This window comes from Perissodus microlepis, chromosome 3 (assembly GCF_051167445.1).
Source record: "Perissodus microlepis isolate ML-2025 ecotype Zambia chromosome 3, ASM5116744v1, whole genome shotgun sequence".
In the NCBI taxonomy this organism is placed as follows: Eukaryota; Metazoa; Chordata; class Actinopteri; order Cichliformes; family Cichlidae; genus Perissodus; species Perissodus microlepis.
This window is the reverse complement of record NC_140463.1, coordinates 24194565-24217940: the sequence shown is the minus strand read 5'-3', so window position 1 is coordinate 24217940 and position 23376 is coordinate 24194565. Positions and strand designations below refer to the sequence as shown.

At 42.0% G+C, this 23376-nt stretch overlaps 1 protein-coding gene across 2 annotated transcripts; it reads left to right on the top strand.

Annotated features, from left to right (window-relative positions):
- The first annotated feature begins 1885 nt into the window (after positions 1-1885).
- Positions 1886-23082, top strand: LOC146390679 (scavenger receptor cysteine-rich domain-containing protein DMBT1-like). 2 transcript variants are annotated; one of them, XM_084923654.1, is made up of 14 exons: positions 1886-1938; positions 8838-8858; positions 9248-9571; positions 15054-15365; positions 15459-15782; positions 15899-16210; positions 16975-17289; positions 18962-19285; positions 19406-19717; positions 19811-20146; positions 20271-20582; positions 21332-21646; positions 21740-22087; positions 22212-23082. In XM_084923654.1, the coding sequence occupies exons 1-14, from the start codon at positions 1917-1919 to the stop codon at positions 22538-22540; spliced, it is 3906 nt and encodes a 1301-aa protein (XP_084779780.1). In that variant the 5' UTR covers positions 1886-1916; the 3' UTR covers positions 22541-23082. The 2 variants fall into 2 exon arrangements, with proteins under 2 accessions (XP_084779780.1, XP_084779781.1); XM_084923655.1 differs by lacking the exon at positions 21332-21646.
- The last annotated feature ends 294 nt before the right edge of the window (positions 23083-23376 follow it).

Sequence of the window (23376 nt, the reverse complement as noted above, 5' to 3'; positions counted from 1 at the left end):
CTGGCTCACGGGGACGTCACTGTAACCCCCCCTGGCTTCTGCTCCGCGGCTGCTGAGTGACCCCTCATCTGGGGGTCTCCTCAGCTCTTTTGGGGATAGTGGCACGGCTGCCCCTCCATTGTTCTTCCTTGGTCTCTTGTGCTCTGGGGGCCTCTGGATGTCTGGAGCCTGGATCTCTTCCATACCTGCTTCATGCCCTGGAGGACGGGTGTCATGGTCCTGGGTCATTTTGACCCAGCGTTTTGTGTTTCCTTGAAGTCCATTTTTGTGCCTTGTGTTTATTCTGATTTTGTATTAGTTTAGGGTTGAACCTGAAGTTTGGTGTATATTCAGCCCTACCTGTGTCTGTCCTCGGTGCTCTGTTCATGTCCCCGTGTTGTGTTGTAAATCAGTCTGTGTGTTCCTGCTTTACTTTGAAGGCTCGTGTTCTGGATTTCCTGTTCTATTCTGAAGGTCTGTGTCTGTTGTCATTGTGTTCAGCTTGTGCCCTCCAGTCATCATGTGTATTCAGATCAGCTGTTCTTCCCTCCTGTGTGCGATTACCCGATTACCTTGTGTGTGTATATATAGTGGGTGTCGGTCTGTGTTCGTTGTCGGTTCGTCTGCGTTCCATGGTGTTTCGTTCCTGTCTCTGCGTCTCTCTGCCCCGCACCCCTTTTATATGCTCTCAGGTTTGTTATGTAGTTCTTCCAGTTTAGGTTTCTTCAGTTGTTTTCTCATGCTTCGCTGTCTGTTTCTGCTACTGTCACCTGTAAATAAACCCTCACTCATATCATCAGTCGGCTGCCTGCATTTTGGGTCCTCCTTTTCCTCCAACACCAAACGGCTCACCCCGCCAGCTGTGACAACGGGGCTGTGGCTTCCCACACCCTCTAGCACAGTGGTTCCCAAACTTTTTTTGCTGGGCCCCCCTTTGTTTTACAAGAAAAATGTTCACGCCCCCCCAAACCCCACCCACCCCGCGCACGCACGCACGCACACGCACTAACACATCCTCCAACCACACACACCCATATTTTGCTCCATTGCGGTTTTTTTCACACCTCAAACATTTAGTAAACAATTAAGCAAATACAAGTAATCTGCAATAAATTACAGGTAGTAATAAAATAAACTACTAACTCTTTTACGCTACGTCCGCACCTACACGGGTATTTTTGAAAACGCAGCTGTTTCGTCCGCACATAAACGGCGTTTGGAATCACCGAAAACTGAGATTTTTAAAACTCCTTTTTTTCCGTTTATGTGTGGACGAGGAATACAGAGTTCATCACGCAACGTCAAAGGTATGTGCCTTTTTTCACGTCACGCTGTGCGCCACGTTATTGTTTACATGAGATGAATTGCAGAATGGCAGATAGAGACGAAATACTGTTAATCTGACTATCTGCAGGTTTTACACGCTTACATATACACGCAGTTACTGTCCCTCCATTTACAAAGGCAGAGGCGTCACGGTGTAATTATTTTACATGTAGTTGGTTTTTTTTTTCCTGTGTAATAATATTCAACATTGCTATCAATACATTTTTCAAAAAATGCCTCTCTGTGCAAAATGGGTTCAAAAACATGAACAACTGTGGGATACTGTTTGTCCGTGAAAAAACAACAGCAACAATAGTAAAAACAATCATTGCTGAATCGTAGCTTTAAAGACTACAGTCCGTTGAGGAGCTTTGTGTAGAAATGTGGTCCAACTGGCTACACAACATCACAGTGAATGCATTTTTTCACCAGACTATACAGGTACCAAGACCATTGTGTTTGACCTTTTTTCTCATGACGCTAATACTGGTTTAGGAGTAAAGAATGTCGCCATGGGCGGAGCAATTTTCTAGGGATTTAAAGTCTAAGACAATGTGAAAGAGGTGTAGTCGGCAATGGCTCTGCAACAGCTTGTGTGCTGGTTTAATTTGATGATCATACTCTTTTGCAAAGGTGAGGATTTTTCTTCACTTATTTCTTTCTCATTAACTAGTTTAATTAGAATTAATTAAAAGTATAAATGTTAACTATTCTAAACTATTCTAACTATTCTAATACTGTCATAATAATAATAATAATAATAATAATAGTAATAGTAATAATAATAATAATAATAATAATCATCATCATCATCATTGTCTAATATTATAATGTTATAAAAGTAAATTAGTTAAACTCATTGACTGTTTAAAATCTGAAACCATACGCAAATGTTCACACTGAGAAGACATCTGAGAATATAATATGTGTTTGACTCCGTTTAGCCAGTTTCTTCTTTACTAGTTTAGGATTTCAGGTTAGTATGTTTTGTTAGCTGTGCAGGTTATATTTTGCAGTGTTCATACTGACAAGTGATCACTAGCAGTGCAGATTTAATAAAATTTCTAGTTTACTTAATTCCTAATTAAACTTGGGAAGATTATTTTATTTTACTATCCTGTTAACAACTTGTTGATTAACTATTAACATGATCCGTTGTGTTATTGTATAGTTGAAAATGGTATTTGTAATATGGTTAATGATTTTTTTGGATAGCTATCACAATAATGAAACTGAAGTTTGTAATACTGTTATTATCACAAATGATATATGGTCCTGGCGCTGGTGTATGATCCAACAGTAAACCTGGAGGTGGTACAAATTCTTTTGGCAATTCAAATATCTAAATAACTTTTTCTCTTTGTAAATGCTGCTGTAAATATCTCCATGAGATATGTTAGTGATCAGACAAGTCTCACCTTTGGAGTGTCACAGTACCAAGGACAAGGCACACTTTGTCTGTGAAACACTTTGACAAGAGAGTGAGAATGAGCTCACTGTAAATCTGTCACAATTACAAGTTTTTATTGACAAATGCATAATATATAAAATAAAATAATTGTCGACCTGAGGCCATCAGAATATTATTAAGATAATTATTATTACAATACTGGACAGACTGACCTAAAACAACCATAAATTATTACTTAAGTGATAATTATTATTGAATTATTCAAATGTTTATACATATATACACAAATGTCACGTGAGTGATGTCAAACGTTTTCTTCACTGTAGCATTTGGCATCTCCCAACAATACAATTTGATACCCAAATCAAAACACAGCCAATAAAACACAGGTCTCTTCATGTAAAAATCAATAACTCAAAATTAGCAGCCAAAGGGTTAAGTCTGCAGTTCCACACACTCATGTGAAGCTACAGTTTTCCCCTGGTCTCTTGTCCTCCTGCTCCTACTGAAAACACACCTAAATACACTCTTTTTACCACTAGGGTGAATTAGGCATTGGAAATGACTAATCCTAAAATAAGTCCAGTCTTTTATCTCAATTTTCAAGTCTGTCAAAACTTTAGTCCACATCGTCAGTCCAGTCACACGCATTCATTGACACGCATCCATACCAGGTATTGCTGATAACGGAGTCTCACGCGCAAAATATTCGCGTATCCATTAACAGCAAGATGATGTCATCAGTTTTAAAAGAAAAAACAATTCTTTATGATTTTGGACTGGACTGACTCGCTGCAGTCCTTTTAGGCTGGGACTTACCATCTAATTGTGTCCCACATAGATAACTTTCTCCAAAGCCCATTGTAATTTGGAGAAGCTCACCTTATATTTGCTCTCAAGAAAATGTTTTACAGCGCTGTTAATTCCAATCTTGCAAACCTGCTTAAAAGAGAAAGAGAGAGAGAAAGAGAGATGATTATTCAATTATCAACAAGACATCACCACTGGAGGAATGATGTCTGACAGGTCCTTCTAAGTTATATATAAACTATTAAGCCTATTTCAGGACACGCCCAAACATAAACTATTTTCCTCTCACCAAATGAACCATAAAAGCTTCCACTCCTAATAAGACAATATGATGTAGGGTCTAGAACTCTCGCTACCATAACAGGCAGTGCTATTGTCACTGTTCCTTGCTTTATTTAATTGCTGATGCTTACCTGGTCTGAACTCAGACTTGAGAGTCACTACCTCTGTTCATTTTCCCCACATCATATTTACTGGTTGCCCACAAGTGCTCCACAATTCTGGAGAGTATGGGGTCAGCTGGCATAGTTCCACCCAGGGCTGGACTGGGACAAAAAAACGGGCATTTTGACTAGAGACCGGCCCACCAGGTATTATAGGAAAAGCCATAAAGCCTTTGAATGAAAACAAATGCTGTTGTGACAGTGATGTACAGTCTTGTTGGTATATGTATGGGCGATCGTGGCTCAAGAGTTGGGCGTTCGCCTTGTAATCGGAAGGTTGCCGGTTCGAGCCCCGGCTTGGACAGTCTCGGTCGTTGTGTCCTTGGGCAAGACACTTCACCCGTTGCCTACTGGTGGTGGTCAGAGGGCCTGGTGGCGCCAGTGTCCGGCAGCCTCGCCTCTGTCAGTGCGCCCCAGGGTGGCTGTGGCTACAATGTAGCTTGCCAGCACCAGTGTGTGAATGTGTGTGTGAATGGGTGGATGACTGGATATGTAAAGCGCTTTGGGGTCCTTAGGGACTAGTAAAGCGCTATATAAATACAGGCCATTTACCATTTACCATTTCTATACATTTTATATCAGATAAAAACTTTGGTTGTAAGACTCAGATAAGTATTTATTAAAACCTAGATATTTTAAATGAGAATAAGAAAGAAAAGTATTTCTTTGTGCCCCCCTTTCCCTGTTAATGCCCTACCTGGTCCCCCTGGCCAAACTTTGTCTGTCAGCTACATAGAAAAGGATCCTGGTGTTATTTGTCTCTCAGAAACAGTTCATAACTTCCCTTCAACTCATTCATGTCACCTAAAAGGTAAACCTGTTCCTCCATTCCTGTTCAGCTCTGATGATTCAGTAAGGACATCTCCTGGTTTCATCTTCATGTTTCCCTCTCACCACATATCCAAACCGACATCATGACCAGCAGCTTTACAGCTGTGGCTCCAGCAAACATCAGCTGATACTAGAAAGTAATATTAAATAAATTCTAACAACAGCTGATCAAGCTTAAATGTGCTGCTGTTGTTTAGCGCGACATCCACTGGTTTCCTCCTTCTGGCGCAAAGTGGGCGATAAACAAACAAGAGAGAAAAGCCGATCAGCTGATCATTGATCAGTTGCATGATTGAAGTAGCAACAGGAGAAGGAGGGAGAGAGAATGAGAGGAGAAGAGGCAGCTTCAGCATAAAGACAGAATAAATCCAGCTTTGTGTCTTTTTCCATTCTAGCTGAAGTACGGGACAATCTTTGTTCGTTTTCACCTCAATACGAAATGCGCAATATTTTCTCTGAATACAGGACAATTTCGTTTTTTTACGGGACGGTTGGCAACTCTACTAACTAACCTTATGAATTAAATAAAGTTCACTATCAATAACATCATAGCACCCACCCAGCTGTATAGAAACTTCGTCATGCTAGCTAGTACGCAGTACGAGTTATTGTAACTGACTGTAAAAAGTCAGCACAACGAAAATAAACTACACTTAAACTTGGTTTATATCTGACCCAGATAGACTGCAGGTCATAACTTCTTACCTGAAGTTCAGTTCACCTGACACTCGGACCGGCGGCCGCCTCGGGTCTCTCCTCCTCCTGCCTCCCATCTCACAATTTACTATATTGAAAGTGCATTTATTACTTAATCACCAGTTGGTCATACCAGTTTTCCTCTTTTCTTTTCTCCTTTTCTTTTTTTTTCTTTTCACACATGTCAACCTGTTGTCCTGCAATCCAGAGAGTTACATATTAGCAGTGGACTCAGCGTTTGATAGCAAGTGTCTGTTGAGTCTATTTTAGCATTAATGAGAGATATGGGTGTGTTCATGAGTGTAAGCTGGTCTTCTTTGCATGTATGGTTAGTAGGCGGAGGTGGAGCTGTGGATTGAAACAGTCTCCCCCAGCTCCTTATTCTCTCCAAAAAGCATTTCATGTCTGTGTGTGTGTGCTCTCTTTCTCTCTCTCTCTTTTTTTTGTCCATTTTATTGTGATAATCTGGACACTTTCTCAATCCTCCACAAGTCCATCTGCCTTACTTTTCAACTCAGTTTTCATATTCTCTCACTTTAACAACATCATCCTTCATTTTCCTCCATGTTCTCTTCCCACTCCTCACAACTGCTGTCTCCTCCCCCACATCTGCGGCAGTTCTCGGTTGTTGACATGTCAGAGGCCCAGTGGGCCGTTCCTCTTCAGCTTTGTCTTATGTCTTTCACTCTTTTCTTCCTTAGCCATTTCAAATGTGAGACTCAGAGCGTCTTCTCAACTCCATTCACACACAATGATGTTGCAGGTGATCCTCTCAGCCTGTGATCAAGAACGCATGCTTCCATCTGCAATAGTATTTGTACATGCTGCTGAACCCTTTGAAGTTTTAGGGCAGCGCTGTTATCTGTTCACTTGGTGTTGACTCTTAACGTTGATGCTTTTGCTCTGAAGCTGCCCTTTGTCTTCACGGAGAGATTGACCGTCCTTGAAGCTTCTTTTCAGAATAACATATACATGAAGGTGAAGCTGTGAATTTTCAGCCAAAACATGGCCTCGTTGTGGTTCCAATTATTATATCTATCATTATGCTCTGGCCGATGTGCTCGTGGAGGGGGTTGATCCAGGTCCGTAGTCACCTGTATTAACACACTAAGAGATTTATTTAATATTTCATCCCTAGTTATTTGACACTCTTTGACACATTTCTCTTTGTTGCTGATTTAAATATTTTTCCAATTCATCCTGTTCTGCTTCAGCTTTTGTGCATAATTCATAATAATCCTCCCCCCCTTTTTTTTTGCTCTTGACTCTCTGTTTTAGGCACTTTTCCCCTGCAGTCACACAGACTGCTTCTCCTAGCTCCTCCTTGGTTCCACCTCACACTCAGCTCCTCCCCTCTGAGTTGGGCCGTTTGCTCTTCCTCCTTCTGTCAGTCTGGCTCACTCCACTCTGAGAAACACTTCTCCTCTCCTAGAATGTGACACGATACCTGTCACATTCTATTCCACACACACACACACACAGCTGTGGAGATCTACTATGCCAATCCAACCCGCCTCTTTTTTCAACGCAGCTGCTATTTAACAACACAAAATAACTCACTTTCCTGTGAGACAGGTCACAACATATGAGACTCTTAAAGTCCTTTTAATCTAAACAGTCACCATCAATTTTACACTTTATGGCCAGCAGACATCAACCTGCAGTTGTTAACAAAATTCTCTTGCTCCGCACTATTGTAGTGCTCACACACTATTGCAGAGCGCGTCTCACTTTGCACACACCCAAACACACGGTTTTAGACGCAAGGTTCAACTTTAAGCCTAATTTACTAACCCAAAATTGACCCACACAGTCTTTAGGCACTACAGCGGGCTATCTCAGCTCGGAATCTAACCAGCAAAAGAACTTAGCCCCACTGTCAAGCAGACTGTCAACTGTAGGAAATTTTAACTTTTCTTTTTTATACACACACACAGTCTAAAGGCACTAGAGCGGGCCAACGATCTTAGCTTGGGATCCAACCAGTGAAAGAACTCGGGCCTACTCTCATACATGCTGTCAACCGTGGCGAATTTAACTACTCAATTTCAATCAAGACGCAACCTTTCGCTCTTTCACATTCACACACACAATCTAACGGCGCTGCATGGGCTCGCCGCTCCCCGCACGGAATCTGGCTAGCGGAGAAACTTTGGACTGCTCTTGTGGAGGCCGTCAACTGTGACAATGATACCTCACCTCGATTTAGCTGTTCGGGGGTCCACACCTGCCCAGGTTGCCACCCTAGTTCCGGTCCCATGGGTCTCGCCTCACGTCCAAAGCGAGTGGAGCCACCACGCCTAAGGATAATTACTCTTACTCTTTTCAGTCGCTATCCACAACAGCCAATTAGTTTTACTCGGCTTATTACACCCACAATTTAGTTGCTCTAACACACTGGGACAGATCACACATCACCTCTTTGTCTACTGCAGCAAATTGACACTGAGAATTCCATCAACTTAGCGAATAGACAATTTAGATAAGCTCCAACATGCAAGCTTTGATTTAACAGGTGGTGCTTACCTTTATTTTAAAATGAGAATGAGGGTCTCTGTTCGCTTTGCTGGTTGACCCTCCAAACCGCTTAATCTGTCTTCCTTAGCCTAGTATTGGAATCCCGGACGAGCCCCCAATTGTTAAATATCAACACTTCACCAAGTTCTTTTGACTCGTCATAGGCATCTGATGGAAGACAAAACACTGCTCAGTAGACAATTTCACACTTTTTTCTCTTACACAATTACTTCTAGAAGGGAGAGGCGTCCTGCATGACACAGTGCAGCAGATCTCAAAATGAGGGTGTACCCCTAACAGTTATTACTAGCTCTCTCATTCTAGTCTAAACAACAGTGCTTCAGTAACTTTCCACTAGAAGATGGAGCCCTGTTATCTACTTTTTCCCCCAGGCAAGCGTGGGTGAGAATCTACCCCCCAAGGACACGTAGTCTAATGCCTTTATTTTTCAGGGCTGTGTCCACTTAATACTACACTATATGGTTATATGGCATTTTAGTTAATCCAAAGCATAGAATTGAGGTACTTCAAATAATTTAATCTCAACAGTATTCAAGAGTTTAATCAGTTATTAAATAATATATTATTACGTGCAATTTTTTGTAATGGGTGGTGAGAAAAACTGTGCCAAATTCCTATCAGATATGCCAGGGTAGCAGTTTAAAATTAAATGGAGTTTGTCGGATTTTGATTTTTTTGTGAAAAATATTTTGATTTAAGAATTATGAAAAAAAGACTTTACTGTTAAGTTTCACATATTTGCTTTCTCACAAGTGCAAGACATCTTCTGCTCTAAACTGGTTTTGTCTTTTTCCACTTTTCAGGTTGTCACGCACAGCTGCCTGGTGAGCAAAAAAAAGCATTGTTACAATTTACAAAATCATCAAGTTTCATTTTTGATGTTTTTTTTTTTTTTTTCACATATTTGATAACAAGACAGAAATGCCACCATCACTTACATTTTCTAATACAGCCCGTAACTTAGTGTGTAATCTTCTAAATTTAACCTTGCATTTTTCATGTAAATTTTTGGTGCTACGATGTAATTTTAGTTTCCTTAAAAAATAATTCAGCGGAACTTAAGGCTAAGGATGTCTTTTTAGTAGAAAGAAACAAAGTATACAAAGTATTTTTCAGCAATAAATGGGTTCAGAAAGTTAAAAAAAAAGAAAGAAAACAGTTGCTATAGCCTACTGTATGTAATTTTTAGGTTTTTTATGGTTTGCTTTTTCAGGTGCATCCATAATCAGATTAACTGGATCTGGATCGACTCGATGCTCTGGCAGAGTTGAAATCTTTTACAATAACACCTGGGGAACAGTTTCTGATTATAACTGGGACTTAAAGGATGCTGAGGTGGTTTGCAGACAGTTAGACTGTGGGTCGGCACTGGAAGTTCCTCAATCAGCTCAATTTGGTGCAGGAACTGGACAGATTTGGCTCAGTGATGTAACCTGTTCAGGAAATGAAAGTTCTCTGACTGAATGTCAACACACTGGATGGGGAAACTACTACAACTACTATGGACATTCTTATGATGTTGGTGTCATCTGTTCAGGTGACAAAACTTTTTTATATGGAACATACTGCATAGGGGTGGGTTGTTAAAAATCATAGAAATGTAAACTTTTGAAAAATATGCCAAAGTGCAAAACGTTCAGCTGTGTCTCTAATAAACCTCTGTAAAATTCCTCTGCTTCACTTCAGCAGCATCAGGTAATGTTCATATATTTATTTGTGGTATTCTTCCGTTTTTGACCTACTGCAGAGTATTTTTAGAGGTTATCTGCTATTAAAAGCCAGGCCAAATCCCGATCATGCTTTTCTGTGTTTTAGCTGCAGTCACTTTGACACAAAAGCATCTTGTCATGGTGAGCTGTGTGTGTGACAGGCAGAGGTTTGACCGACGCAAAGGACTCAGACAAGGAATATTTAACTTGAAGGCGGCAGTTTTTATTCACTGGCAGAAAACAAACTTAGAAATACAATACACGAGCACAAGAATTAAAAGCTAAATTCAAACTAGGAAGGATGATCAAAACTGGGATTTCATGATGTGGCATGACATAACCTGACAAAATATGACGACTGAGGAACGACAGGGAAAAACACAGGGCTGGTGTAATAAGGGAATCAGAGATAGGAGGGAATCATAGCTGGGATAACAGAATTCCAGAACTGAAACCATAAACAATGGAGAAGGACTACCAAAGCAAAAAAGGACACTCAGACAAAGTACCAAGATGCAGACTAGACACTAAAATGTGGAACCTTGGAACAGGTTTCATAAAAGGTAGGCAATCATCAACAAACACACATAGATTACTTAATTTAATAGACTACTCATACAGTAAAAACATTTTAACCACAATATTATCTCTAGATGCAGAAAGCGTTTGACAGGGTTAACTGGAATTTTTTATTTGCAACTTTAAACAAATTTGGCTTTGGAAACTCTTTCATAAACTGGCTAAGAATATATAATTCCCCAACAGCTCGTGTCAGAAGAAATGACCAGACATCCTCCAGCTCCTGTCTCCTGAGGGGCACCCGAAAGGGGTGCCCACTCTCCCCTTCACTTTTTGCAATTTTTATCGAACCACTAGCAGCAGCACTTAGACAAGCTACAACAATTAAGGGCATAAAATGTAAGAACGTAGAACATAAAATCAGTCTCTATGCGGATGATGTGTTGCTTTTTCTCCAAAACTCACAAACCAACCTTTCTGAGGTAATTACTCTAATAAACTGGTTTTCAAGAGTTTCAGATTATTCAATTAACTGGTCAAAATCTACAGTTCTTCCAATTAACTGCTCCTTCCATAATTCTTCTTCTGCCCCACTACAATCTGGAAATATTAAATATTTAGGTATTAAAGTCTCTCCTAAGCTTTCAGACTTAACTAAATTAAACCACATCCCACTTCTAAAGAAAGTAGAAGGCGATCTGACTAGATGGAAATCTCTACCCATATCACTCATGGCAAGGGTCGCGGTCGCCGCTATAAAAATGATGATCTTGCCAAAAATAAATTACTTATTTTCAATGATCCCGAACAAACCATCACAAGATTGGTTCAGATCTCTGGATTCGTATATTTCTAAATTCCTTTAGAAAGATAAACCCCAGCGAATCAGCTTAAAAACGCTACAAAGAACCAAGGATAAAGGAGGATTAGATCTGCCAAACTTTCAACAATACTTCCTAGCCAACAGGCTTCAGTTAATCTCAGGATGGTTAAAACAGACCTTCTTAGATGAGCCCTGGCTAGATGTTGAACAGGCACTATGCAATAATCTAGAGATTTCAGACCTACCATTTATCAGCTCAAACATCAAAAGACACGAATGCTTTAAAAGCGTCAACATCAGCTCTTCTCTGACAGCATGGTGGGAGTTTCTAAAAATAACGGAGTCTTCATTAATCCCATGCAAACGTACACCTATCTGGAATAACCATGACATATTACAAAACAATAATATGATTAATTTTCCAGAATGGAGTTGTAAAGGAATTAAATACTTGGAACATATATTAGAAGGAACAGACTTTATCCCATTTGACAGACTAGTTATACAATATGGGATCAACAAGAAAAGATTTTTAGAATATCAATATTAAATCCATAGTAAAAAAGAAATTTAACCTCAGTCAAGTTGAATTACAAACACCACCAAGTGCAGTACATTTTCTTACTCTTAAGTGCCCCAAATTATTGTCTAAAATATACAGAACACTTTCTAAAATAGATGAATCAATATCTCTTCCTATTGCAAAGTGGGAAGCAGATTTATCAGTCAGCTTAGACCAAAACTTCTGGTCTCAGGTATGCTTAAAAACATTTAAATTGATTAGAAATCCCAGTCTGCAATTAATACAATACAAAATACTACATAGAGTGCACTATACAGGTCATCGGATGTTCCAGATGGGCTTTACATCTTCCAACAACTGCTCACACTGTCAAGGCAATACACCAGACAATTACATCCACGCTCTTTGGTTCTGTCCACCAGTGCAGAAGTTTTGGCGCGGGATATGTGAAGACTTATCAAAGTGTCTGAAATGTAAAATTCCAACCTCCTCTTTAGTATGCTTGTTGGGCAAATTGGATGATGTCACTACAGAAACTAATACAGTCCACATGGTTTTTACTGCCCTATGCATTGCCAAGAAAACGGTCCTCATGAACTGGAAAAACTAAAATAATCTTAATTCTAGCCAATATAGAAACGATCTAATAGATCACATTAGTCTCGAGACAGCCTCTGCCACCATATTAGATCAATCCCTTTGGGCTCCTTTGATCGGCTCAATCACATAGCGGGGGTGGGGGGTCGTGGTTTGGTCCCGCCTTTGCTATTGTGGTTGATGTGGAGGTTGGGACGGGCTTAGGGCGTCTGGAGAATCCCTAGGGACATTATTCCTGGAGGGCTTAACCTGGGGGTTGTGGTCATAACCTGGTTAGTGGCTCTGGTTGCTCTTAGAGGGTGTTCTCCTCGTGGCTGTGTGCAGCAGGGCTGGGGGAGGGTCTATGCTGGCGGACGTAGGTTACTGGCCTGGTAGCCTGGCTGCCCCTGAGTGGATCCGGGGCAGGCGTGGGGGCTTGGGGTTCGGGGGTGCTACGCCTCAGTGCTCGGGCTATGGCTGGGCCTAGGGGGCTTCAGTCCTTGTTGATGTGTCACCGAGGTTGTGGGCGGGTGGGTGCACAGGGGCTCAGCCCTGGCGCAGGGGGCCTCTGGTGCATCGGCCTAACTTGGGGGGCTCTTCAACTGGCAGGGAGGTTGTTCCATCCTTGCAGGAGTCCACTCTGCATGTGGGGGAGAGACATAGGAGAGGTGGAGAATAAACTTAACCTGGGTGTCTATTGTCTTGTGTAGTCTGGGAGATGATTGAATGTTGGGGTGGGTACAGTTTCCTCTGTGGTGGGGTCAGGTGGGCTGCCCGGGTCCTGTGGGGCTTGGCGGTGCTGCTGCCATAGGCCCCGGTGTGGATGGGCCTGGGCTCCCTTGCCTTGGTGGGTGCCGAAGGACGGGGGTGCCTACTGGGGTCAGCGGGGGAGCTGGCCCCAGGGAGGGGCATCTTGCCCCTCCCTTCTTTTTCCCCCCATCTCCGGCTGCCTCCCTCTTCCCGCTCCACCACACCCACCCACACAAGTAGGGCCTTGGGGTGCAGGTGTGTCACCATTCACCCCCCCCCGTCCCCCGTCCCCTTCTGGCCACCTGTGCCTCAATTTTATTCTACAACTTAGGCATCCACATTACTCACACTTTCATAACACATACATATAGGGCCTTGAGAGTGGGCACGTTAACGGCGTCCAGAGGACGGTCTGTGTATTCAACCCCACTACTGGCGCCGGTGCCCACCTCTCAATTTTAAATCCATGTAGACATTAAAGGTTCTCGGGAGGGGCCGTGCTAACACCTGCTGCTCTATGGCAGCAGCACCATGCTCTCCTGTGTTTCAAATGCACTTTAGAACACCACGCAGCAACACTACACATGAGCGAGAGGAGGGAGGTTTGGGGTCTTCACACACCCCCGTTCTCTGCTGGCCATCAGGGCAGGGGGGCTGGGAGGAGGTGTTGGCTGTTCGTTTGGGATCTGGGATGTGGGGGCCTCCCTGCTGCTGTGGAGCCTGGGGCGGTCTGCTTGCCTCCACCCCGGGGGAAAGGGTAACATCTCCGGGGTATAGAGTATGTTTGGGGAGTGTGATTGTGTGTACATGTCCATTTATGTATATCCTTACATTGGGTGAGTGCTGAGTATTTGTATATGTGTGCATGAGGGTGGGAATGCATGTTTGTGTCTGTGTATGCCTGTTTGTCTGTGTCTATATGTCAGGTCGGGTCTTAGACTCCACCTCTCTGGGAATTCCCAGGCCCTCCAAAGTGTGGAGGCCTATCTCCCCTCACCACACTCCCTGCCGGTGACTGATGCCCTCAGGGGTCGGTGCGTTGGTGGTTCTTGGTGTCCGGGGCTGGGCGCTCAGGTATGCACCAGCTCACACCCGGTGGCTACTTGGCGGGGCCTGGCGACTGTTGCTTGGTCAGGCCTCTTCCGGGGCGTAGGGGGCCTTTGGGCCTCCGGCCTCTGGGCCTGAGACTTGATTCACTCTGGCACAGCTGGCTGCCGGCAGAGCCGGCGGGCACGCCAGTGCAGCCCCCTCTGGTTTCTGCTCCGTGGCTACTGGGTGACCCCTCATCTTGGGCTCTCCTCAGCTCTTCCCAGGAGGGTGGCACGGATGCCCCTCCGGTGGTCCTCCTTGGGCTCTCGCACTCTCTGTCTCTGGATGTCTGGAGCCTGGATCTCCTCCATGCCTGCTTCATGCCCTGGGGGGGTGGGGCTATGGCTCTCTACACCCTTTGGCAGACCGTTACATGGGGAAACCTTTTGAATATGAGCATGCTGATCCACACAGGCGTGCACTTGGGTGTTCACTGTTCATAGAGATAAACTACACCTTTCTTGACCGCTACTTCAAGGCACATTGTGCGCTGTCGGTCCTGCGTGCTGCACAACAGCATTCAATATTTAGTATTTACTGCTGTTTACACTTTACACACTACAAAGAAAAGAAAAAAGAAAAAGGAAATATAGGAACCTGAAAAACAGAGATGACACAAAACAGAAACCACAATCCAGGGATGTACCGTAACCAGAGAACCATAACTCCTAATAATAATCTGAACTGTCAGTTCACCAATAAACACAAAGCACTGGGTCCGTGACCCAGTACAGTGACACATCTGCTGTGGTGTTTACACCTCTTACGAATTTCCATGCTTGTCAGCTTTGTTTTTATACATAGATATAAAAATATGGTTATGTACTGATAGATGATCATGATATTAATAATATTTCATATATTTCTCAGTCAAAATTGAATCGAATCGGTATTGAATTAATTATAGAAATTAATTGCGATACCAAGCCCTAATACTGCACGTCACTTTGTTTTTGACTGTTATGCATCTATATTTTCTTTAAGGGATGTATATTGAAATATAGTTTGTGTTATATCTTTTACATACAAGGTGTGATCAGATTAATTGGATCTGGATCGACTCGATGTTCTGGCAGGGTTGAAGTTTATCACAGTAACAACTGGGGGACAGTCTGTGATGATGGCTGGGACTTAAATGATGCTGAGGTGGTTTGCAGACAGTTAAACTGTGGGACGGCACTACAAGCTCCTCGATCGGCTTACTTTGGTGCAGGAACTGGACAGATTTGGCTTGAACATGTGACCTGTTCAGGAAATGAAAGTTCTCTAACTGAGTGTCAGCACAGTGGATTTGGATCAAACACATGTGAACATGGTCAGGATGCTGCTGTCATCTGTTCAGGTGTGAAAACTGCTGGATCAACATGATATTGCAAGATAGTCTTTTTTGAGGTAAGGCTGTATTTAAATGTTTTTCATGTTCTTTGCCTTTTAGATCTGATCAGGTTGGCCAGTTCTGGATCGAGCCGATGTTCTGGCAGAATTGAAATCTTTCACAATAACGTCTGGGGAACAGTCTCTGATTATAAATGGGACTTAAATGATGCTGAGGTGGTTTGCAGACAGTTAAACTGTGGGTCTGCACTACAAGCTCCTCGATCAGCTTACTTTGGTGCAGGAACTGGACAGATTTGGCTCAGTGGTGTGAGCTGTTCAGGAAACGAGAGTTCTCTAACTGAGTGTCCAAACTTTGGATGGGGAAACTACTACTACCACAACTACAATGGACATTATTCTGATGCTGGTGTCATCTGTTCAGGTGACATCACTTTTTGAAATAGAACATACTCCATGTTAATGTATTTTTGTGTGATATGTTTTCTTTAAGGGACATATATTAAAACATAGTTTGTGTCATGTGTTTTTCATTAAAAGGTCCAATCAGATTAACTGGATCTGGATCAAGTCGATGTTCTGGCAGAGTTGAGGTTTACCACAATAACAGCTGGGGAACAGTCTGTGATGATGGCTGGGACTTAAAGGATGCTGGGGTGGTTTGCAGACAGTTAAACTGTGGGTCGGCACTGGAAGTTCCTCAATCAGCTCACTTTGGTGCAGGAACTGGACAGATTTGGCTTGATAATGTGACCTGTTCAGGAAATGAAAGTTCTCTAACTGAGTGTCAGCACAGTGGATTTGGATCAAATGGATGTGAACATGGTCAGGATGCTGCTGTCATCTGTTCAGGTGAGATATTCTTTTGATCATCTGATGAATGTTAAACACTGTAAAAAAACCCAACTTTTTTTAGACTTCCGTCTTCCACTTATTAGTGTGTTTTATAATGAAATTCAGTGTGAACAGTCAAAGTCATCTGTACAATAAACACACTGTAGAATATTTGAGTGGTAAAATGTTTGCATCTTTCTCTATAAACGCGGCTCAGATCCAGAGAGCTATACATTACTTTTTAAATAACTTACAAGATTACAAATTTCATTTAAAAACCTTAAAGGAACATTTTAAAAGTTTCAAATGATCATTTATGAGCGGCACATGGAAGACATTTTCAGAGGGAAAGTCAGGCAGATGTGTGTGTGTGTGTGTGTGTGTCTGTGTGTGTGTGGGTGTTTGTGTGGGTGCGTGTTTTTAAGGGAGAACATGCCCCTGAAAGATTTGTTAAAGTCTGCAACTTGAAGTTTTCTTAGTTCTTTTCAGGTCTTGTAATTGAAACAATTCAAACAAAGTCTCCTGCTTCAACTTTCTTAATGTGGATGTTCTGCAGTCCTCACAAACTCTGTCATAATTCAAATTTTTGAGCTGAATGTCTTTGTAGGTCAGGAGTGAATCCATTGGACTTTTTATAGCCTGTCTTTTAGGGTCCAAGCTGTTTGACTGTCAGTATTACACCTTTCAGTTTACCATTGTACTATAACTTGTAATCTATGGCTGGACACTAAAAGAATTCTATATTTGGTCCGCTTCACATCTTCTCTGTGCTTTGTTTGCAGCTGTGCCCATCATTTTAACTGGATCTGGATCAACTCGATGTTCTGGCAGAGTTGAAGTTTATCACAATAACAGCTGGGGAACAGTCTGTGATGATGGCTGGGACTTAAATGATGGTGGGGTGGTTTGCAGACAGTTAAACTGTGGGTCGGCAGTGGAAGCTCCTCAATCAGCTCACTTTGGTGCAGGAACTGGACAGATTTGGCTTGACAATGTGACCTGTTCAGGAAATGAAAGTTCTCTAACTGAGTGTCAACACAGTGGATTTGGATCAAACATGTGTGAACATGGTCAGGATGCTGCTGTCATCTGTTCAGGTGTGAAAACTGTTAGACACAGTGGCTTGCAAAAGTATTCGGCCCCCTTGAACTTTTCCACATTTTGTCACATAACAGCCTCAAACATGGATCAATTTCATTGGAATTCCACGTGAAAGACCAATACAAAGTGGTGTACACGTGAGAAGTGGAACGAAAATCATACATGATTCCAAACATTTTTTACAAATAAATAACTGCAAAGTGGGGTGTGTGTAATTACTCAGCCCCCTTTGGTCTGAGTGCCGTTAGTTTCCCTTAGACATTGCCTGATGAGTGCTAATGACTAAATAGAGTGCACCTGTGTGTAATCTAATGTCAGTACAAATACAGCTGCTCTTTGACGGCCTCAGAGGTTGTCCAAGAGAATATTGGGAGCAACAACACCATGAAGTTCAAAAAACACACCACACAGATCAGCGATAAAGTTATTGAAAAATTTAAAGCAGGCTTAGGCTACAAAAAGATTTCCCAAGCCTTGAACATCCCACGGAGCACTGTTCAAGCGATCATTCAGAAATGGAAGGAGCATGGCACAACTGTAAACCTACCAAGACAAGGCCGTCCAAGGAGAGCGCTGATCAGAAATGCAGCCAAGAGGCCCATGGTGGCTCTGAACGAGCTGCAGAGATCTACAGCTCAGGTGGGGGAATCTGTCAATAGGACAACTATTAGTCGTGCACTGCACAAAGTTGGCCTTTATGGAAGAGTGGCAAGAAGAAAGCCACTGTTAACAGAAAACCAAGAAGTCCAGCTTGCAGTTTTCCACAAGCCATGTGGGGGACACAGCAAACATGTGGAAGAAGGTGCTCTGGTCAGATGAGACCAAAATGGAACTTTTTGGCCAAAATGCAAAAGACTGTGTGGTGGAAAACTAACACTGCACATCACTCTGAACACACCATCCCCACTGTCCATTATGGTGGTGGCAGCATCATGCTCTGGGGGTGCTTCTCTTCAGCACGGACAGGGAAGCTGGTCAGAGTTGATGGGAAGATGGATGGAGCCAAATACAGGGCAATCCTGGAAGAAAACCTCTTGGAGTCTGCAAAAGACTTGAGACTGGGGCGGAGGTTCACCTTCCAGCAGGACAACGACCCTAAACATAAAGCCAGGGCAACAATGGAATGGTTTAAAACAAAACATATCCATGTGTTAGAATGGCCCAGTCAAAGTCCAGATCGAAATCCAATCGAGAATCTGTGGCAAGATCTGAAAACTGCTGTTCACAAACGCTGTCCATCTAATCTGACTGAGCTGGAGCTGTTTGGCAAAGAAGAATGGGCAAGGATTTCAGTCTCTAGATGTGCAAAGCTGGTAGAGACATACCCTAAAAGACTGGCAGCAAAAGGTGGTTCTAAGAATTATTAACTCAGGGGGATGAATAATTACACACACCCCAGTTTTCAGGTATTTATTTGTAAAAAAATGTTTGGAATCATGTATGATTTTTGTTCCACTTCTCACGTGTACACCACTTTGTATTGATCTTCCACGTGGAATTCCAATAAACTTGATTCATGTTTGTGGCTGTAATGTGACAAAATGTAGAAAGGTTCAAGAGGGCCGAATACTTTTGCAAGCCACTGAGGTCTGTTCATTTGTGTCTTCCATTAAGTCTTTTTTGATGTAAGGATTTATTATAATGTTTTTCATGTTCTTTCCCTTTTAGATCTGATCAGATTAGCTGGTTCTGGATCATCTCGATGCTCTGGCAGAGTTGAAGTTTATCACAATAATGTCTGGGGAACAGTTTCTGATAATAACTGGGTCTTAAATGATGCTGAGGTGGTTTGCAGAGAGATAAACTGTGGGTCTGCACTAGAAGCTACTCCATCATATAAATTTGGTGCAGGAACTGGACAGGTCTGGCTCAGTGGTGTGAGCTGTTTGGGAAATGAAAGTTCTCTAACTGAATGTCAACACACTGGATGGGGAAACTACTACAACAACTACTACACTTTACATTCTCATGATGTTGGTGTCATTTGTTCAGGTGACATGACTTTTTGATATGAAAAAACTGCATGTTAATGTGTCTTTGAGTGTTATGCATATGAATTTTCTTTAAGATATGTATTGAAATATAGTTTGTGTTATGTCTTTTACATAAAAGGTGTGATCAGATTAACTGGATCTGGATCGAGCCGATGTTCTGGTAGGGTTGAAGTTTATCACAGTAACAGCTGGGGAACAGTCTGTGATGATGGCTGGGACTTAAATGATGCTCAGGTGGTTTGCAGACAGTTAAACTGTGGGACGGCACTGGAAGTTCCTCAATCAGCTCACTTTGGTGCAGGAACTGGACAGATTTGGCTCAGTGATGTGACCTGTTCGGGAAATGAAAGTTCTCTGACTGAGTGTCAACACAGAGGATTTGGATCAAACACATGTGAACATGGTCAGGATGCTGCTGTCATCTGTTCAGGTGAGAAAACTGCTGGATCAACATGATATTGCAAGATAGTCATTTTTGAGGTAAGGCTGTATTTAACTGTTTTTCATGTTATTTGCCTTCTAGATCTGATCAGGTTAGCTGGTTCTGGATCGAGCCGATGTTCTGGCAGAGTTGAAATCTTTCACAATAACGTCTGGGGAACAGTCTCTGATTATAACTGGGACTTAAATGATGCTGAGGTGGTTTGCCGACAGTTAAACTGTGGGTCTGCACTACAAGCTCCTCGATCAGCTTATTTTGGTGCAGGAACTGGACAGATTTGGCTCAGTGGTGTGAGCTGTTCAGGAAATGAAAGTTCTCTAACTGAATGTCAACACTCTGGATGGGGAAACTATTACTACTACTACTACTACTACTACTACAATATACATTATTCTGATGCTGGTGTCATCTGTTCAGGTGACATCACTTTTTGAAATAGAACACACTCCATGTTAATGTATTTTTGTGTGATATGTATCTTTGTTTTCTTTAAGGGACATATATTAAAACATAGTTTGTGTCATGTGTTTTTCATTAAAAGGTCCAATCAGATTAACTGGATCTGGATCAACTCGATGTTCTGGCAGAGTTGAGGTTTACCACAATAACAGCTGGGGAACAGTCTGTGATGATGGCTGGGACTTAAAGGATTCTGAGGTGGTTTGCAGACAGCTAAACTGTGGGTCGGCACTGAAAGTTCCTCAATCAGCTCACTTTGGTGCAGGAACTGGACAGATTTGGCTTGACAATGTCACCTGTTCAGGAAATGAAAGTTCTCTAACTGAGTGTCAGCACAGTGGATTTGGATCAAACAGATGTGAACATGGTCAGGATGCTGCTGTCATCTGTTCAGGTGAGATATTCTTTTGATAATCTGATGAATGTTAAACACTGTAAAAACAACCTTTTTTTTAGACTTCCGTCTTCCACTTATTAGTGTGTTTTATAATGAAATTCAGTGTGAACAGTCAAAGTCATCTGTGCAATAACCAAACTGTTGAATATTTAAGCGGTAAAACGTTTGCATCTTTCTCTATAAACGCGGCTCAGATCGAGAAAGCTATACATTACTTGTTAATAACTTACAAGATGACAGATTTCATTTTAAACACCTTAAAGGAACATTTTAATAGTTTAAAATGAACATTTATGAGCGGCACTTGGAAGATAATTTCAGAGAGGGAAAGTCAGCCTGACATCTGTGTGTGTGTGTCTGTGCGTGAGTCTGTATGTGCGTGTTTAAGGGAGACCATACCCCTGAAAGATTTGATAAAGTCTGCAACTTGAAGTTTTCTTAGTTCTTTTCAGGTCTTGTAATTGAAGCAATTCAAACAAAGTCTCCTGCTTCAACTTTCTTAATGTGGATGTTCTGCAGTCCTCACAAACTCTGTCATAATACAAATTTTTGAGCTGAATGTCTTTCTAGGTCAGGAGTGAATCCATTGGACTTTTTATAGCCTGTCTTTTAGGGTTCAAGCTGTTTTGACTGTCAGTATTACACCTTTCAGTCTACCATTGTACTATAACTTGTAATATATGGCTGGACACTAAAAGAATTCTATGTTTGGTCCGCTTCACATCTTCTCTGTGTTCTGTTTTCAGCTGTGTCCATCATTTTAACTGGATCTGGATCGACTCGATGTTCTGGAAGAGTTGAAGTTTATCACAATAACAGCTGGGGAACAGTCTGTGATGATGGCTGGGACTTAAATGATGCTGGGGTGGTTTGCAGACAGTTAAACTGTGGGTCGGCACTGGAAGTTCCTCAATCAGCTCACTTTGGTGCAGGAACTGGACAGATTTCGCTTGATCATGTGATCTGTTCAGGAAATGAAAGTTCTCTAACTGAGTGTCAACACAGTGGATTTGGATCAAACAGATGTGAACATGGTCAGGATGCTGGTGTCATCTGTTCAGGTGTGAAAACTGCTGGATCAACATGATATTGCAAGATAGTCATTTTTGAGGTAAGGCTGTATTTAACTGTTTTTCATGTTCTTTGCCTTTTAGATCTGATCAGGTTAGCTGGTTCTGGATTGAGCCGATGTTCTGGCAGAGTTGAAATCTTTCACAATAACGTCTGGGGAACAGTCTCTGATTATAACTGGGACCTAAATGAGGCTGAGGTGGTTTGCAGACAGTTAAACTGTGGGTCAGCACTACAAGCTCCTCGAACAGCTTATTTTGGTGCAGGAACTGGACAGATTTGGCTTGATCATGTGACCTGTTCAGGAAATGAAAGTTCTCTAACTGAATGTCAACACCCTGGATGGGGAAACCCCTACTACTACAACTACTACTACTACTACTACTACTACCACAATAGACATTATTATGATGCTGGTGTCATCTGTTCAGGTGACATCACTTTTTGGCATGGGACATACTGCATGTTAATGTATTTTTGTGTTATATGTATCTTTGTTTTCTTTAAGGGACACATATTAAAACATAGTTTGTGTCACGTGTTTTTCATTAAAAGGTCCAATCAGATTAACTGGACCTGGATCAAGTCAATGTTCTGGCAGAGTTGAAGTTTACCACAATAACAGCTGGGGAACAGTCTGTGATGATGGCTGGGACTTAAATGATGCTGGGGTGGTTTGTAGACAGTTAAACTGTGGGTCGGCACTGGAAGTTCCTCAATCAGCTCACTTTGGTGCAGGAACTGGACAGATTTGGCTTGACAATGTCACCTGTTCAGGAAATGAAAGTTCTCTAACTGAGTGTCAGCACAGTGGATTTGGATCAAACAGATGTGAACATGGTCAGGATGCTGCTGTCATCTGTTCAGGTGAGATATTCTTTTGATCATCTGATGAATGTTAATCACTGTAAAAATAACTTTATTTTTAGACTTCCATCTTCCACTTATTAGTGTGTTTTATAATGAAATTCAGTGTGAACAGTCAAAGTCATCTGTGCAAGAACCACACTGTAGAATATTTGAGTGGTAAAATGTTTGCATCTTTTTCTTTAAACGCAGCTCAAATCCAGAGAGCTATACATTACTTTTTAAATAACTTATAAGATTAGAGATTTCATTTAAATACCTTAAAGGAGCATTTTAATAGTTTCAAATGAACATTTATGAGCGGGACATGGAAGATAATTTCAGAGAGGGAAAGTCAGCCTGACATCTGTGTGTGTGTGTGTGTTCCTGTATAGCTATCTTTGTGAGGACCGACATCTTCATTCTACTACACTTGTGAGAACCAACAGTCACTTGTGAGGACACATAAACCGGTCCTCAAAAGTTTGAAGGCTTGTAAAGGCGTTCTTGATGCTCAAAATGTGGTTTTAGTGTCAGGGTTACAATTAGGTCATGGTTAGGTTTAGGGTAAGGGCTAGGGTTAGGCATTCATTTTTAAGGGTTAGGGTTAGGGTAAGGGGCTAGGGAAAGCATTATGTCAATGAAGGTCCTTACTAAGACTGCTGAACGGGCTTGTGTGTGTGTGTGAGTGTGTGTGTGTGTGTGTGAGTGTGTGCATGTGTGTGTCTGTGCGTGAGTGTGTGTGTGCGTGTTTAAGGGAGACCATACCCCTGAAAGATTTGATAAAGTCTGCAACTTGAAGTTTTCTTAGTTCTTTTCAGGTCTTGTAATTGAAACAATTCAAACAAAGTCTCCTGCTTCAACTTTCTTAATG

Coding starts and splice junctions, on each gene's coding strand:
- LOC146390679 (XM_084923654.1), top strand. CDS start 1,917: ATGATCATACTCTTTTGCAAAG. Junction 15,366..15,458: donor TGCTGCTGTCATCTGTTCAG/GTGTGAAAACTG, acceptor TTTGCCTTTTAG/ATCTGATCAGGTTGGCCAGT. Junction 16,211..16,974: donor TGCTGCTGTCATCTGTTCAG/GTGAGATATTCT, acceptor CTTTGTTTGCAG/CTGTGCCCATCATTTTAACT.